Source organism: Cricetulus griseus, chromosome 3, assembly GCF_003668045.3.
Source record: "Cricetulus griseus strain 17A/GY chromosome 3, alternate assembly CriGri-PICRH-1.0, whole genome shotgun sequence".
In the NCBI taxonomy this organism is placed as follows: domain Eukaryota; kingdom Metazoa; phylum Chordata; class Mammalia; order Rodentia; family Cricetidae; genus Cricetulus; species Cricetulus griseus.
This window is the reverse complement of record NC_048596.1, coordinates 108,625,309-108,643,314: the sequence shown is the minus strand read 5'-3', so window position 1 is coordinate 108,643,314 and position 18,006 is coordinate 108,625,309. Positions and strand designations below refer to the sequence as shown.

Genomic DNA, 18,006 nt, shown 5'->3' with positions numbered 1-18,006 from the left:
GATGGTTAATTTAAGAAAAGCTGGCAAGAAACAAACCAAGTTAAGGCCAGGCATTTGTAAAAAAGAAAAAGTCTCCATGTGTGATTTATTTGGGAGCTGGCCGAGTACAAAACAATAACAATTTACAAAAAAAAATCTTAAAATTTGTTTGTTTGTTTGAGACAGGGTTTCTCTGTGCTGTTCCCTGACTGTCCTGGAACTCACTCTGTAGACCAGGCTGGCCTGGAACTAACAGAGATCTGCTTGTCTCTGCCTCCTGAGTGCTGGGATTAAAGGTGTGCACCACCACTGCCTGGCTAGATTATAGTCTTTAAAAACAGGAAAACATACATTTACCCTCCTACTTGACAGTCTCAAGATTCTTCATTCACTTTCTACGTCTAGAACCCAGAATACTTCCCTTCACACTTCTTAGGATGAAGATCTTGTGCTGATGAATTTGTTCACATTTTATGAGTCGAATGGAATATTTATTTAGCCTCCCTACTTAACTATTGGTTTGTAGAAAAGCTATTGATTTTTGTATGTTGATTTCATATCCTCCAACTTTATGAAACTTATTAGTATGAATAGTTTTTGAGTGGGATGTAGGTATTCTGTGTTCACAATTGTATCACTTACAAACAAGTACACATTACTTTTTTCTTGTTGGATGCTTTTTATTCTTTTTCTTGCCTGTTTGCTCTGGCAAGTACTCTATTGGTACTATGTTGCATTATAGTGATAAAAGTAGGTATTCTTGTAGGAAAAGGCATCACCTTTACTCCAATGAGAATGAGGTCAGCTGGGTTTTTCATAGATGACATTTATTATGTTGAGATGTATTTCTAGTGTTTAATTTGTTTGTTTGGTTTTTTTTATCATGAAGGGACTTGTTTCAAATGTTTTTTGTGCAACTATTGAATCAATAATATATAGGTTTGTCTCTCATTCAGTTAATGGAATGTATCTCATTTATTGACTTATATGTGCTGAATCATTTTTGCATTCTCAGGACAAATCCCAGTGGATGGTGTATAATCTTTTTGAGGTGCTGTTTGTTTGCTATGTACTCTAATCTTTAAATAAAAAATATTTTACATTTGTTTATTTAGTGTTTGTGTTTGCTGGGTAAGGTGCATATATAGAGGTCATAGAACAATGTGTGGGGAGTCAGTTCACTCCTATGTGGGTTCCAGGGATTTAACTCAGGTTATCAGGTTTGGCATCAAGTGCCTTTACCGACTGTCTTTAATTACTGCACGCTTGCTATGAGGAAACACCACGCACAATACAACTTTTAAACTAAAGCATTTAGTTGGAGGCTTATTTACAGTTTCAGAGGGTTAGTCCATTATCATCATGGTGGAAGGCAACAGGGAAGGATGTAGTAGCTGAAAGCTCACATCTGATCATCTGATCCACAAATTTCGGGGGTGGGGGAGGGGAAGGAAAAGAGAGTGATAGATAGATAGATAGATAGATAGATAGATAGATAGATAGATTTGGCCTCGCACAGCTTTTGAAACCAGAAAAACCACCCTCAGTAATATACCTCCTCCAATTAGGTCACACTTCCTAATCCTTCCTCAACAACTTACCAATTAGGGATCAAGCATTCAAATATATGAGCCAATGAGGGCCATTTTCATTCAAACCACCACACCTCCTGAGCCATCTGGCTGGCTCTCTGTACTTTAATCTTTATAATACAAATAAGGCAATAATTATTTATACATTTTAAGAGGAAATGCAGCCAAAAGCTGAACAGAAACATGCCTTTCATGTAGTTAATGTTGAACCAATATTACATGTATACACATATAATTATTCAAGAATAATTCTGTGATTTTTTTTTATTTTATTTTTTCCCTATGAACATGCTAGGCTGGTAACTATTGGCAAGGAAAAGGCCAGAGATAGTTGATATGCAGCAATAACAAAAACAAAAAACAGTAATAATGGTAGTTGCTAGAGTCTGTTTTTGTTCCTACAATGCTATTTGCTGAAGCCTTGATTTCTGTGGTGGATTGAATGAGATGTCTCCCATAGTCTTGGGAATTTGAATACTTGGCTCCCAGCTAGGGGTGCTGTTGGTGCTATTTGGGAGGCTTAGGAGGTGTGGCCTTCTTGGAAGAAGTATGTCACTGGGGCAGGCTTTGAGGTTTCAGAAGCCCTGGGACATCCCATTTGGTGTTATCTGCTTCATTCTTGTGTTCAAACTGTGGGCCTCTACTTCCTGTTCCTACCACCACGCCTTTGTTTCTTCATCATGTACTCCAATTTTCTAGGGCCCAAACTCTCTTACAAGTCACCTTAGTCATAGTGCTTCATTATTATATTGTTATCTATTATATATATTATTAATGGAAAACTAATTAATGCAGCATCTAAGGTGATAGTGTGAGGAAGTGAGGCCTTTGGGATATAGTTAAGACCTTGCCCCCAGGAATAAGATTAGTACCCTTATACAAGAAGTTGCAGAGACCTCTTTTGCTCCATCTCAATGAAATAGCACCATAAAAAGGAGCCATTTTTGACCTAGAAGGCAGGTCTTCCCTATACATCTGTTTCAGAGTTACTATTGCTGTGATGACACAGCATGACCAAAGCAACTTGGGGAAGTTGGAGATAGTCATGCTAAGTGAATTGTCAAACTCAGACATATAATAAAAAAAAAAACTCTCTCTTTCTCTCTCCTCTCTCTCTCGTGTGTGTGTGTGTGTGTGTGTGTGTGTGTGTGTGTGTGTGTGTGTGTGTGTGTGTGCTTGTTTGTATTCACTGACACCAGAGGAGGGCATCAGGTCTCCTCCATTACTTTGTCTTACTCCTTTTCAAGCAGGGCCTCTCACAGAATTGGACCTTGTGTCTTTTGGCAACGCTGGTAGACTAAGTCCCAAAGTTCTTTTTGTCTCTGCCCCACTCAGCACTGGGGCTACAGGCATGCATGGGATCATGTCCAGCTTGTTATATGAATGTTGGGATACAAATTCTGGTCCTCAAGTTTGAACAACAAGTGCTCTTAATCTTTGAGTCATTACTCAAGCCTTAGAAAAGACAATCTGAAGTAGATAGGTAAGGTACCATGAATCAGCTTTCAAATGGCAGGAGAAATGAAGAAAGGTCAACCTTGCTGTATTTCTAAGGTTGCCAGTTTCTAATATAATCATAAACAAGAATGAACTGTAGGATTTTATCCCATAATTTTTCTCATCAGTGTTCATTTTCAGAATAAAGATAAATACACAACTGAACACCTCAGCAGGTTCCAAAAGAGAAGGTGCTGTGAATTCTTTGTTTAGATTTTGTCCTTCTTTAGGACAGTGGCTGAATCATTACACTTCTGGTTTTTAATATATGACATGCAGATATGTGATAAATATTTAAATTATAAGTGAAGGCAACTTTTAAATAAGTGTGCTTAGTATACTGATCCAGGGTAGAGAGCAGAGGGATGTTTTTCTGTAAGAAGCATGGATGTCCTTATGTTCAAAGCTAACACTAGGGGAAACAGGAATGTTAAACACACAGGGTTGTCTCTTTAAAGGATGTATAACCTGTTTCCACCCAGAAGGCTGGGAGTGGACATGGTTAATTGCCTGGTAACCTTTGTACTATCTGTGTGGCCGAGTCCACATTGGATCCTCCTCCAGACCCTTATTTTGAGCATATTTTTCTCAACCTATGAGAAAACATCTTTATGGAAGATGTCACTTATACTTTACAAAGAATTTTGATATAGTCATGTCTTAAGCTTGTTGTGCATATGGAATTGAGTTAATTATCACTAGACTTTCTACCAAGTTGTGCTGTTCTTAAATATGTTTAAACTGTACAAGGTCAGACTCACGAAGTTTAAACCAACACCCGTTACTGAGTCTTGTTGAAGCCTACCGTGGATCCTCACTCTGCTGGCTCTGGTGGTCACAGAGATTCCTACAACTGCTGTTCAATGTATTGGGCTCAACACTTGGAGAAGGTAAGAATTTTTTTCTGTAAATAAGAAGTGGAGGGTAGGCGTTGGGTCCTCTCACTCAAGGGGTCCCACTGTGAGACAGTGAAATAAGTATGGGTTCTTTTCAGTACTCTGATGCAAAGCATTTTCTATGATTGAGATGCCTGTTAAACATTTAGAGGAGCAAAATATTCAGAGCAATAACTGCAACTTTGTACCAATGACTGTAAAATTCAATCCTTGTTTCCTAAACAAGGAACCATTGTTGTTGAAAATTGGAATTGCATAGGAGCCCAGAAAAAAGGGGAATAAAATCCCTGTCAGTTATTTTGCAATCTGGACTCAAGTAATGTATTGCTTGGACCATTTAAGGAAGACTGTTAAAAAAATGTCAGCTGGACACTGCAGTCAGACTTTTCTTTGGGCTGCCACCTCACAAATAATGACACAAAGACTTATTATTAACTTAAATTAACTCATATTTCTTAACCTATGTTCTTCCACAAGGCTCATTACCTCATCTCCATACTGCTTCATCCCTGTCTGGCTGGCAACTCCACCATCTTCCTTCCAGTTTTCTCTTTCTGCCCAGAAGTCCCGCCTATCTCTCCTGCCTAGCTATTGGCCATTCAGGTTTTTATTACACTAGTCACAGCAATACATCTTCACACAATGTACAAATATTCCACATCAGAACACATCTTGGCAGGTCTTGGTGGAGCCAGCCAAGTGAACTCTGAAGCCCCTTCTGGTTGGTACTGAGCCAGGTGTGTTCAGGGCTGGTTCTCTTATGTGATCTGACCAGAACTCGGAGCCCTCCGGCTCTACAGCCCTTCCTGCTGTCCAGTTCTGGTCCAGTGGGGAGGGGAGTCTGATGGCATTGCCCAGGTTAGGTGGCTCCACTGCTGCAAGACCCATTGGAGCTTGGCTGCTTAAGACATGACTACATCAAAATTCTTTGTGAAGTATAAGTGACATCTTCCATAAAGATAGGTTCTCATAGGTTGAGAAAAATATGCTCAAAATAAGGGTCTGGAGGAGGATCCAATGTGGACTCGGGCTCTGGTTTTTGTATCCTCTCACAACAGGAATAACCTAATAATGTAGTGGCAACTTGTTCCACCAATAGACATGAGGTAATGGCCTTAGGGTGTAGTTTTGGTGTGTGGACGTGACCCTTATAAGGAAGAGGAGGGGCTTGCTTGGGCTGTCTTTTGGGGTGTGGTCTGAGCATTCTGCATTGCAGACCCTGAACTTCCAGGGGTAGAAGACTGTGGCAGTTATTTACCATCATTGTGTGAGTGCTCCTCAAATAAATATCTGTTATCCTTTATTTGGGCGTTTGTGGACTTCCTTTAACCCACCTTCATAATATAGATTGGTCAATGGTCCTTTCATGGAGAAAAAATAAAACAGGTTATACATTCCTCCCCTTGAAGACATAACCCTATGTGTTTAACATTGCTGGTTCCTCTAGTGCTTATCTGTGAGCACAAGGACCTCCCTCTCTCCTATATTTTCCTCTCTGATGAACTTCCAATTCCTCCTTCACATTTAGCTCATGTTACTTTCCCCTATAACATCATCAGCCGAAATAGTAAAGTTACTGTTTTGGTTCCCTCACATTATGTGTGTATCTCTCAAACCATCTTATACCATGTGTTCATATTTCTTATTCCTCTTCTGAGACGTCTTTGGGATCAATTCTTATTACATGCACAATCCCTGATGCATACCAGGTACACACACTATTTTGGCATAGGTAAGACCTGAGGCTCCAAACCCATTTCTTTTCTTTTTCTTTAAGGTTTATTTAATGATTTGTTTATTATGTATACAGGGTTCTGCCTGCATGTGCCAGAAAAAGGCACCAGATCTCATTACCTATGGTTGTCAGCCACCATGTGGTTGCTGGGAATTGAACTCAGGACCTCTAGAAGAGCAGCCAGTGCTCTTTAACCTCTGAGCCATCTCTCCAGTCTCATCAAACCCAATTCTATACACAACAAAGAAAGAAGGATGAAATGTGCACTTGTTTGACATTTATATTTACTGAGTATCTGATAAATACTAGGCAAAAGGAGCAGAGTTACTTTTTACTCTTTGACCAGTGCCCGAGTCCTTTTAAAAAAGTCCATTCTGCCGAATTGGCCTCCACTGATTCTATGGTTAATTTTCAGGCACACTTTTTTCCAAGTAGTTTTTCACATAAAGCATGGTGGTGAGAGCCATGAATCACTCCAAAGACTGCCTGAAATACTAGAGGAGCAGACATTAATTTCATCCCAGTTTGACTAAGGATTAACCAATGGAGTATAACTCTTCCTTTTGGTGGCAGTGGAACGGAATGATACCTGAAAATGAAAAAGAGTAAACCATGTCTCCTGGACTGATACACCACTGAAAGCGTCTGATTTCTCCTAAACTAGTCATTTCTAGTTTATAGGTCTAGTTTATAGGTCTACCATACAGGTAACAAAATTACATGTTAGCAGGCTATTTTGTTTTGTTTAGCCTGTAGCTAAAAAGAATAGTTTATTAGCATCCTCCCCCACCCCCAATAGAAGGAAGGAAGGACTGAATGAATGTAAGAGAAGGGCTGGATAACTCAGTCAGTAAAATGCTTGCCATGTAACCATGAGGACCAAAGTTTGATACTCAGAATCCAGGTTAATGGAAAAAAATAACTGAACATGGTGATGTGCTTATAACCCAGTGCTGGGGAGGCAGAGGCAGAGGCAGAAGGGTCCCTGGGATTCATTGTATAATCAGCCTAATGGCAAGCTCTAGCTCAGTGGTTGTCAACTTTCCTAATGTGGGGACCCTTTAATACAGTTCCTCATGTTGTGATAACCTCCAACCATAAATTATTTTCATTGCTGCTTCATAATTATAATTTTGTTACCATTATGAATAATAATGAATGTAAATATCTGTGTTTTCCTATGATCTTAGGCAACAATTGTGAAAGGGTTGTTTGACCCCCAAAAGGGTTGCTATCCACAGGTTGAGAACCACTGCTGTAGAGCAATGAGAGACCCTGTCTCAAAAATGTAAGGTGAATAGACATGGTGGCATGTGTTCAATCCCAGCACCTTCGAAGGAAGGCAGATTTCTGACTTCAAGGCCTTCTTGGTATACATAATTCCAGGCTATTCATGGCTGCACAGTGAGATCCTGTCTCAAAAACGTAAAATCAGGTAGACAGCTTTTGAGAAATACCACCTGGAGTTGACTTCTGGTTAAATGTTCAACACAGACACAGACATACACACCACATGGTGGTGGTGGGGGAGGGTATAAGAATGAAGGAAAAAGAGAAGGAATGGATAGACTTACTTAACTGCCAAATGTCCATTTTTACGAAAAGCCAGAGCACTGGGATATAAAATACCACATCCCACACCAATCAGTACACTTCTCATAATACAGTTTTCCTTGCTTAAGTTACCTAGAAAGTAACAGAACAATTTGTTTCCTTTTAAGATTTAAGATAACAATTAATATAACGAAGCAGCTGTCTTTCAAAACACAGTTATTTTGCTGTTTGCAACCAAAATTAAACAGCAGAAAGGACTTTAGCAATTCGAAGTCTGGCACTTAACAGGCTTAAATGCATCTTGTTTTAAAACTATACTTGTTATACTTTAAAATATGGAGAATTATCATTTATGTTGATTTTTACAGAAGTAATATCACAGTAAGAATACTATCACATCTGATACCTGGATTCTAGGTGAATAGATACACATATTGTTTACTATGTGTCAGGTATATGTTAGGTACCAAGAATATAAACAGACCCCCCCCCCTTTTTTTTTTGTCAAGCGTGGTGTCACACACCTTTAATCCCAGCATTCAGGAGGCAGAGGCAGGAAGATAGAGTTTGAGGTCAGCCTGGTCTAGAGTGAGTTCCAAAACAGCCAGGGCTACAGAGAAAAACCCTATCCTGAAAAAAAAAAAAAAAAAAAAAAAAAATATATATATATAATATATATATATATATATATATAGAGAGAGAGAGAGAGAGAGAGAGAGAGAGAAGAGAGGTGGAGGGAGGGAGGGAGGGAGGGAAAAAGAAAGGGAGAGAGGAAGAGAGAGATACAGAGAGAGACAGATGGAGAGAATGCTTCTAGGCTTCTAGTCAGTATATTAGGGAAGGAAGTCATTAGACAAACATTAAAGAAAAAAGATAAGAGGGGCTGGAGAGTTAGATCAGCACTTGAGTGTACTTGTTGTTCTCACAGAGGACCCAGGTTTAGTACCCAGAACCCACATGGTGGTTCACAACCACTCCTAACTCTAGTTCTATGGAAGAATATCACTTGCCTTGCTTGATCAGGACTGTTGTACAGATCAAACCAAGAACAACATGTAAATGATAAAACAATATACAAATATCTGGGAGTATTATAAACATTTGTTAACGAGTAACTTTAATTTGTCATCAAATAATTTAAATTTACCTGAATGCAAAGCATCAGTTACAAAGAGCTTGTAAGTAATGATGGTAGCCAAAAATGGAAGGGTAGTCAAGTATACACAGGTCTTCAGTGCTTCATGTTGAACCTTGAAACTGTTTCTGAAAATGATGTTTGCTACTAGTCCAGACATAGCACTAGTAGTTCCAAAGTATAAAGTTCCATATATATTTAAGGTACTGATAGGACCAAAGAAAAAAAAAACCAAAATTATCATAACATTCTTGAAATGGATCTGTTCTTTCTTCAGTAGTTATAAACTATAACATATATACCCAGCATCAAATATTTCTTGTTATTAAACTATAAAAAATGACTTAAGATCATCTAAGGAAAAAAAAAGCTATTTTCACATGGATAGCCTGTCTAGAAGAGAACTATTTGTGAATTGGCCCAGATACTTTTGAAATAATTTGTCTATGGTTTATGAAACTTCATTGAACAAGATCTGACAGATTTGATTTTACCTAATTCTGGCTCATACAGGAATCAATAAAGCTGTAAAGTTTAACTGTTGTTATTCTTGAGTTACATGTGTCAGGGAGAGGGAACATGTGTACAAACATGAATGTGAGGCTGATACTGGGAACTGCACATGACTGCTCTTTATTAATTAAGGCAGGGTCTCTCAAAGTCAGAGCTCACATTAGTTTTGCCTGCCAGCTTGCTCTTCCTGTCTGTTTTCTAGAGCTGAAACTGCTGCATACCTCAAATTTCTATGGGTTTCTGGGGATCCAAAATGAAGTTCTCAAACAAAGAGCTCTGACCACTCAGTCACCCCTCATCCCAGCCTAGCTAAACAGCCTTTAATTATAATTGCTCATCAGTAAAAGATAAGTACCCTTCAAACTGTTTTCATACCAATTGCTTTTAATTCAAAAAATACTTGCACAAATAATATTTCAGCAGTAAGTTTGGGCATTTTTTTTTTTTTTTTTTTTTTTTAAAGAAGCAAAAGAAGGGGACTGGCTCCCAGAACCCGCATCTGAAGGCTTACACCAGCCTCTAACTCTAGTTCTAGAGGATCCAAAGCCACTGTCTAGTTCCTCCAGCATGTGCTCATTACACAAACATACAAATAAATAAAATAAATATTATAAAAAGAAATCCAGTCTAACAAACCACTATTTCAATCCATTGCTATTTCTGTCCAGTTCTTTAAAAAAAAAGTATTCTTCATAACCAACTCAAGTAAGTAGTTTTCTTTTTTCCATGAATTAATTATTAGCTGTGTTTTCAGAACTTTCATTAAGGCATCTTTTGGAACTTCAGTGTTGCCAGTCTTCCTAAAACCCTTCTCCATATATGTGAATGTCTAGCATATTCTCCTAGACAACTGTTTAAGAGAGCAATTCAGGCTGCCATTGGAAGCAAAGTAATTGCAAGAGAAACTGTGAAAGCCTCTAAGAAAAACATTTTAATATAGTATAGTGGTGACACTACCCAGAAACAAAACTCTGAAGAGACAAACAGAAGGAGCAAAACACAAATTAGTTTCTTATAAACAATCTTTGGAGACTATAGAAAGGATGAGCAAGTAAAGTTGGTGACTCAGCTATTGCTGTGTCTCTTACGGTTTTTTATAATATTCAAGCTGTTTTTCAATGATTTCGGAGATCATTGGTCTGAATTTTGCATCCCCTAGAGAAGGAATCAGCTGACCATATGTATAAATTGCCATCTTGATGTCCTGGAAAACATGAAATTCCAGAGTTATAACAGCTAACCATAATAACTTAAATAAAACTATAAAACTATACTCAGACTAAAAGTATTTAGTCTACGAATGTTCTAGGAACTGTGGTATCCTCTTTCACAATATTTTAAGGACATGATTCAATCAATATTTACTGTGGTCTTATTGTCTGTTAAGACAATGTTTTTGTTTTTTGAGTTATACAAAATTTGGGAAAATGATTATTTCTGTGTTTACATATGTGGTGGTTTGAGTAAGAATGACCCCATAGGCTCATATATTTGAATGCTTAGTCATCAGGGAGTGGCAGTATATGAAGATTTATAAATATTAGGCGATTTGGCCTTATGTGTCACTGCGGGTGGGTTTAGAGGTTTCAAAAGTCCATGCCAAACCCAGGTGTGCTTGTCTGTGTACTCCCTACCCCCAATCAGGTTGCAAGCTGCAGGGTCACTAAAATGATACTGGACTAACCCTTTGAAACTGTAAGCAAGCCTTCAATTAAATGCTTTGTTTTATAAGAGTTGCTGTGGTCATGGTGTCTCTTCACAACACTAGAACAATGACTAAGACAACAGATTAGAAATTAGGTTTCAGAAAGCCTCTCATCATTGAGATTTTTTTTCCTTTTAGTATAGCTTTCTCTGTTCATTCCAAAAGAATAGAAGGCTCCATTCATTTACCCTCTTCAGGTAAGGGCAGAAACAGAACCTGCTTGTGGACAATGATCTCCTATCTTCTCTAATGAAAGCCTGAGCTCATTCTGCAGATTATTTTGTGGTAGGGGTGGGTAGGAGACAGCCAGGAGTGCTTTGACAAATAGAGAACAAAATCGGAGAAGAGCACTGTTCCAGCCTGGGAAGAGGCAGTGAGTGTATCAAGGTTATCTTGCACTTTTATGTTGTACATGCAGTTTCCTGGTAAGGCTGGGGTAGAAGCAAGGCCTTTGTCAGAAACAGCTATGTGGCATACCATGAAGTTTAGATTCACAGCAGTGGATTCAGGGATTGTAAGGTTCCTGTGTCCCTCGAGATAAGCAAATAACTACCAACATTAGAGAACACAAGGGCTTGGTCAATTAATTGGTGAAAAACTAAAAAATAAATTTCAAAAGGATCTTTTCTGAATGTCTGGTTATGGGTCAGACTTTTAGGTTTTTGTGGAGACATTTGTTAAATTCTTTCTTTGGTGCTCTGAAATTGTGCAGCTTAAAGTGTTTTTAATTCTATCCTTACAAGGAAATATGGACATTTCTTGCAAATCCAAACTTTTGGTTGCAAATGTTTACTTATTTCATCAGTGAGAGGTCTACTAGTTCCTCTAGCTTTTTATTTTTTGCTATACAATTTCTGGATTAGCCAATGAATAAGGATAAAGTCAAAGACTCATTACAGATTACATGTTAATATTTATAAGTTAAGAGTATATACTAAACCTCAAATTAATGAAAAAAAAAAAACCCAAAAAAATCAGTGGATCAAGACTCCAGGAAATCCACACATACAAAGTATGGTTTCCTTGATCTTAAGGTGGTATACAAGAGATCAAAAGACCAGTTTCTCTTCCTCAATACAGAATGGTATTAAGTCAGTTCTTTTTCTTTAAAATATCTGAGGAAGATGGGGGGCATAAAATGCTTTACAAATCATAAATTTTTAAAGGGACTGGACTGAAATCTTTTGCTTTCTCCCCCTCTACTATCCAAATGGAAAATGAAAGAGGAAATAGTACTTTCTAAGGAGATTCTCTACCCAATCCATCTAGTGTACCATGAAGGCACATATCAATAACACCATACGTAATCAAAACACTTTACAGAATTTTTTTTTTCTGCTCTCATTCAATTAACTGAACAGTCTTCCCCACCATTGACAGAAAATTTCCAGGCTCTTTTAACAGCTCTGTGGGTAGGGGTACTCAGAATTATGGTTGCAGGACTGTAAATACTGAAATAATGAAAAGAGAGAGCAAATATTTTTGTTATCTGGTGTTTGTAAGGCTTTCACTACACTCTCCTTGATTAAAGCAAATACAGACTATTAACTTTCCAAGAAGTTTTTTTAAAATTATTTTTGTGGTTTTGGGATAGACGCCGGGCCTTCAGGCACCGTAAGTGCTCCATTCTCATTCCCAAAAGGCTTTCAACAAGCGTTGAAATGAAGATTTTTGCCACAATCAACTTCTAATCTAAAAGTTAAGGAAGTTCAAAGTCACCCAACCGATCATATCTCCATTCTATACAATTAAGTGCTTTTGTGTAGGTGTATGGTTTGCAAAGTGTTTTACAGTGTGTTGTATTTTTAAGCATGTTTTTGACTTGACCTTCAGAATTTCACCCAACATTCTCACATGATTTATCCAGCATGTATAACAGGTTCCCAGGTAATCAAAAGGGTGAAGTCTTTAAGAATTCATCACAGCCTGGCGCTAAGTCAGGACAAACAAAATCAATAAAAAGCAGAAACTTAAACAGAATGAGAGAATTAGAGGTCCGGCAGGTGAGGCTAGGCGAGAAAGTATTCCTAATTAAAGGAAAGACTTGTAAAAGGTCCTCGAGGAATAGAAATAAGATACATTCAATCTGGAGTAGACTTCAGGTCTACGTTTTTAGGAACTACGAACTACGTCGGGACTAGTTTTCTCTATTTGCTCCTTCACGTGCACCATCTCCGAGGAGGTGACCCACACCATTCCAGGTTGTCGCCTACCTGGGGCGCTTCTCTAGCTTCCTTCAGCAACACACCAGTATCCCCGAATTCAGAGCAAGCCTGCGGCTTCGACGCCGCCATCTTGGCGCCTCACGTGACTGGCCGTAGGGCGTGGCCGGAGCACCTGGGGCGGGACTTTGCAGCTGGCTCCTCTTGCTCGGTCCGCCCCCACCCAGTCATGAGCCGCGCCCTCCAGATGGGTGGAGATTGGGCGTGGCGTCCGGAAACTGCTACTGCTCATTGGCTCCGAGGAAGGCGCAGGCACCCGAGGGACCGCCTCCGGCCAGCCTTGCTTGTCCTTTGCCTGCAATTTGTCAGCCTGGCCGCCTCTTGGCCAACCTGAAGGGAACCTGGGGCGGTTCGGGCTCAGGCCTGTTGCTGCGCGCCCTCTTCTCAGGGCGGCTGGGCTAGTCGAGCGCTGGCAGCTCGCTCCTTCGGCCTGGTTGGTGTGTTAAGGCTGTGGCTTCTCGGGTTCTCCTCAGAACCTCCAACCCTCCTCCCCCGGGGCGGCCAGAGCAGCACGGACTAGCCTGCTCTTCCCAGTCTTCAGTCCCCATAGTCCACCCTCAAGCCCCGCTTGGAAAGGGTCCAGTTAGAAGTCCCCTCTCTCCTGCTCCCCAGAAGAGGCCCGGTCGGCCAGTGTTTCAGGGGTGGAGGGTGCTGCGAGGAGGACAGGCGCGCTTCCGTGCACGTGAAATGCCCAGCAGCGTCTCCCAGACCCGCAACCCCCGACCCTCCAGTCTCCATGTCTTAGACAAGCCAAATTCGAGAGTTATATAATTTCTAGTGCTGCTGTTTCTCTTGCCCGAGGAAACACTTCATCGCGTGGAGGGTGCAGGACATTTCGGTGCTCTTCTGTATAAGACCGGGGTGTGGGCAGGGGTGGCCAGCGGTGGCAGAGAAATGTCTTTTCTGCAGAAGGAAGGTGGGTAGATTGGAGAGAGACTGAGAAAGGGTGGATGTGGAAGCCAAACAGCTGCACTCCCATTTAGGATATCGCGGACTATTTGCATAGTGTGTTGGTTGCATGCCTAATACTACTACAGCGTCTCTGAAAACACCTTTGGGGTAAGGTTTGGTTTCTCCTCTCCAGCAGCCTCAGTGTTTTTCCTCGCCGGATAGGGAGCTGCTTGGATGTAAAGAGATGGCATGATGTGAATGACTCCAGTGTGAAGAAGTCTGCTTCGCCAAATCATCCTGCATCAAGTGCCCATTGAATAGCACTGTCACTTTAATGTCTCTATGCCAAGGGATTGCTCTCCTTCTTTTTCAATCCTCTTGGTTAATACATGGGAGGATCAGAATCAATGGGGCATTAAGGATCAAGCTTTGGGGGCTTGGAGAACACAGAAGAAAAACATGAAAGTGACAAGCTGGATCCTGTTTTATTGAGGGGGTGAGATTCGGAACCATTAAATAGAAGGGGGCCTTGGCATCTCTGTTCTGCCCCAGAAAACTGTTCAAACTCGCACACCGTTTAAAAAACTAGAGTCAGATGTTTTTTAAAAAGTATTTTTGAAGGGGGGAGTTTAAACATTTTCCTAAGAACTGATGCTCTTTATTACCAACCGTTTTGATCATGTATAAAGTAACGGGACAACGACCCTAAAATGGGTTTGTGCCTTAATCGCGTTAGTAATTGAACATCCAAAAGTATTGCTGCCGGAAGAGAAGAGTTTTAAAAACATTTTCTATGCATACAATAAATAACTTCCTCAGCTTTTAAAGCAAGAACACATATTTTATAAAAATTGAAAAACATTTTTTTCTGAACACTGTGGGCAGTGTAAAATGTTTGGTTGTGGAAAAATGCATCATTATTTTCTTTATTTGAAATAGAAGACTCAGCCTGGATATCAAGGCTGAATCGTGAAGTGGTTTGCAACAGTTAACCTGGCTCCATCTCAATTCAGCTGGATCAAGCAGACACTTGCAAAGAGATCTTGAGTCCAGTATCAGTGGAGAGACCCAAGAATGCCAGTCAAGAAGAAAGGTGGGCTATGAGGTTCATATATAACATTTAATTTTCCCTTTTCTTGGCTATGGTATTTGTAATTTAAATTGTATTGCATTGGAAAGCAAAACTTTGCCTTGTTTTGAGTAAATACTCATTGAAATATCTTTTCAGTAATATTTTTCTATAGTAAGATTAAGATGATAGTATAGACATGTGAATTAATAAAGCAGGCAGTTGGCGTCACCATTTATAATTAGAATAGATTCAGTGCTATAGATTTGGGGTTGTCCTTAGTTTGTTAAAGCTCAGTTTAAATAATATTTAAAAAGGAAACTGGCACAATGGAGCCTCCTATTTATTGAAAGATTATGTAGTTGTAACAGATAGCAAAGTGATTGTGTTTAATCTGAGCAGTATAATAGCTTTATTATTTATAATTCATATTTGAGTTCATTCCACTGTAAACCTTCACTATTGTGGTAATTCACAACTATGATAATTTATTCTGCATTATTCAATAACATGTTTGGGAACTTCCCTCAAATATGGCGTGTGCTTGCTTGTTTCTTCCTTTTGATAACTGTTATCACTTTGATCAAAATCCAGTGTGGTTTCTGAAGCATCATTTATTATAGATCAGAGACCTTAGGGGTTCAATTTAGCCTAGATCTACCTGAGATGAACTTTATTACACAGGGCCTTACTGAAATCAGGCTTTTCTGTTCTTAAAGAGGACATCAGTAATAAAGTTTATAGAGTTTTGAATCAAAATTAAGAAGATCCTCGAAATTTACTGTTTTGGACTAGTACGGACACAGTTATGTCCCGTTATGTTAATTGCTACAATATTGAACCTGAGAACACCCTAAGACATATTTTCATATAAAATCTAGAGAATGTATATGGCTTTCTTATGTTGTTTAATCTATCTGCTTGTGGGTTTGGAAGATGTACTGAGAAAAATCCCAGTCAATGATATGCTTTTGTCTAAAATAGTTTATGTAAAGGGGAATAGCACCATCTAAAACTAGTGAAACATCTAGAATTGTGCTTTTGCTCTCCAGGGTTGAAAAGTATGATTGTTTCTTCCTCTATCATCCCCCATAAGACTAATGGAAAGGGTGAGCTCTCTTTCATGTTGTGGAGCTGTACCTGGTCATGTCGGACATATTGGTTTATATGCAACAAAAAAGGAAAGTTTGGGAAATGTGACCAATAAACCATGTCTTTGATTTCTTTAACTCAGTGTGTGTTTTTTTTACTCTTTTTACCATTCCTGTAGACAAATTGAAATACCTTATTTCATTTTGCTTATAATTATAAATGACAGAGAGAGGGAATGCACGAGGGAGGGAGAGAGAGGAGGAGAAATCACAGTTGATGGTCTAGGGATAACTTATGTAAGCACAGTGAACTTAAGGGGCCTAAAGCAAATAGACTCAGTTTCTTGAAAGTGAATGATATTTTAAAAACTAAAAAAAATTTGTAACATTATTGAAAGTTTGTATTTCATGAGGGAATGTTACATTTGTTCTCTTTGTCTTCCTTCTTTAACAAGTGAGTTGATACAATAGGACAAAATTTTAAAGGTGATCAACAAGTTCTTCTAAAAAGGTATATATTTGAATAACACTAATGCACTTGCATGATGGAAATAATTTAATGAATTGATCTAGAGAATTTATATCATTTTAATTTTTAAAAATTGTCAGTGTTCACATACTTTAAAATAGAGACAACTAGTCAAATTATTGCATGAATTTTGCATTTTTCATTGCTAAGTTTGCTATGTCTACTGCTTCTACAATATGAGATAAGTGTTTTAAATTTTAAGTTAGATTCTATAGGTCAGACCATCCTTCCTTCTTTTGAATGCTTTTCTCAGTTTATTGCTATCTGGTATAGATGTGTGAGAAGGAACTAGATATAATGTGAAGTAGGATAATTATCCCCATGAGCCAAGTGTCTACTCATTGTCAACTATATCCTCATCAAAATGTGAAGTTTTCCTAAGACATATTTTCATTTGGTGCTTATTTTGCATATGATTTCCATAGTAGAGAGGATATTTCCTCACTGATAACCTGTGACCATGATGGGAAGTGGGAATGGGTGTTGAGATCTCACCAAGCCCATTTGAGGGGCCTATTCTTGAGGGGCCAGCAACAACTGCTCACTTCACACATGCTCTACTGCCTTGTGGCCATTGTGGCATCTTTTTCTACTTTTCCTATCCTTTCCTCTTCACGTTGTTTTTACAGACCTCAGTTTTACCAACTGAAGACTTATAACTTGTTGTTACATTTTTTCTTGAGTATTTTTTAATCCAATATTCTATGATTTATAGTAGTAACTCAATTTAATGAGAACTGGACAATCTTTGTCAAGTTTTAGTTTGTAGCATTATAGAGTTTATACAAAGTCAGATATGATGCAATAGTAGGTCGAAGAAGCTTCTTGAATTGAATGATAGAATTTCATATTGAGTTATTAATGTTGGAAAAGAAGTTTGTGATAGTTTGGGCTTCATGTTTTCAATACAAAGTTGTCATTTTAAGTTGTCCCAATGGAACTTTTTAGTGCGATGCAGTTGTGTTCTTAAATATTTTTGTTATAATTATTATGTACAGAAAAGAAAATCATTCCTTTTAGTAATTGGTGATAGATGCCACTTTCATTTCTGTGATTTTGTAAAAATTCTTTAGTTGTCTTCTGGGTATCTTTTATGCTGACATATAACTACCCGATATTAATCATTTACAGGATACTTTTTTCCCTTTGAATTTGTTTTTGCAGTTGTGCTCATATATAAAATGGGCATATATAAAGATATGTTTACCATGTATTGGAACGTTTTCATATTCTTTTTTAAACAATAAATCCTTAGAAAGGAAGCTGAATATTATATATATGCTGTATATAATTTAGAGTTATAAAATGATGATGTCATATATGTTATGGGCATCCTTAACATTGAGATTTGTATTTCCTGGCCACAATCTTTTATGACCCACTGTTTCTTTTTTTTAAATTTATTTATTAGTTCTAGTTAGGGAACAAGCTTCTTTCACATGTCCCTTCTCCCTCTCCCTCTCCTCACCCCATCCCTCCTCCCCCACCCCCAGCCTACCCCCACTGCATCTACCCACCACTCCCCAGGCAGGGTAGGGCCCTCAACAGGGGCTCTGCAAAGTCCACCAAATCTTCCTGTACTGGTCCTGGGCCCTTCT

The 18,006-nt window shown here is 38.8% G+C and overlaps 1 protein-coding gene across 1 annotated transcript; it reads right to left on the bottom strand.

Moving 5' to 3' along the window:
* Positions 1-5,961: 5,961 nt before the first annotated feature.
* Tmem126b (transmembrane protein 126B) lies at positions 5,962-12,975 on the bottom strand. Its single transcript, XM_027407642.2, has 5 exons — positions 12,820-12,975; positions 9,990-10,105; positions 8,401-8,594; positions 7,274-7,385; positions 5,962-6,288 (listed from the first exon to the last, which is right to left on the bottom strand). Exons 1-5 carry the CDS (start codon positions 12,898-12,900, stop codon positions 6,111-6,113), a joined length of 681 nt encoding a protein of 226 aa, XP_027263443.1. The 5' UTR covers positions 12,901-12,975; the 3' UTR covers positions 5,962-6,110.
* Positions 12,976-18,006: the final 5,031 nt, after the last annotated feature.

Bases quoted from the DNA above. Each gene is read 5' to 3' on its own strand.
- Tmem126b (XM_027407642.2), bottom strand. From the start codon at position 12,900: ATGGCGGCGTCGAAGCCGCAGGCTTGCTCTGAATTCGGGGATACTGGT. The intron at 10,106-12,819 runs GTAGGCGACAAC...CATGTTTTCCAG, and splicing joins AAGCTAGAGAAGCGCCCCAG to GACATCAAGATGGCAATTTA. The intron at 6,289-7,273 runs GTAAGTCTATCC...TTTCATTTTCAG, and splicing joins AATGGACATTTGGCAGTTAA to GTATCATTCCGTTCCACTGC.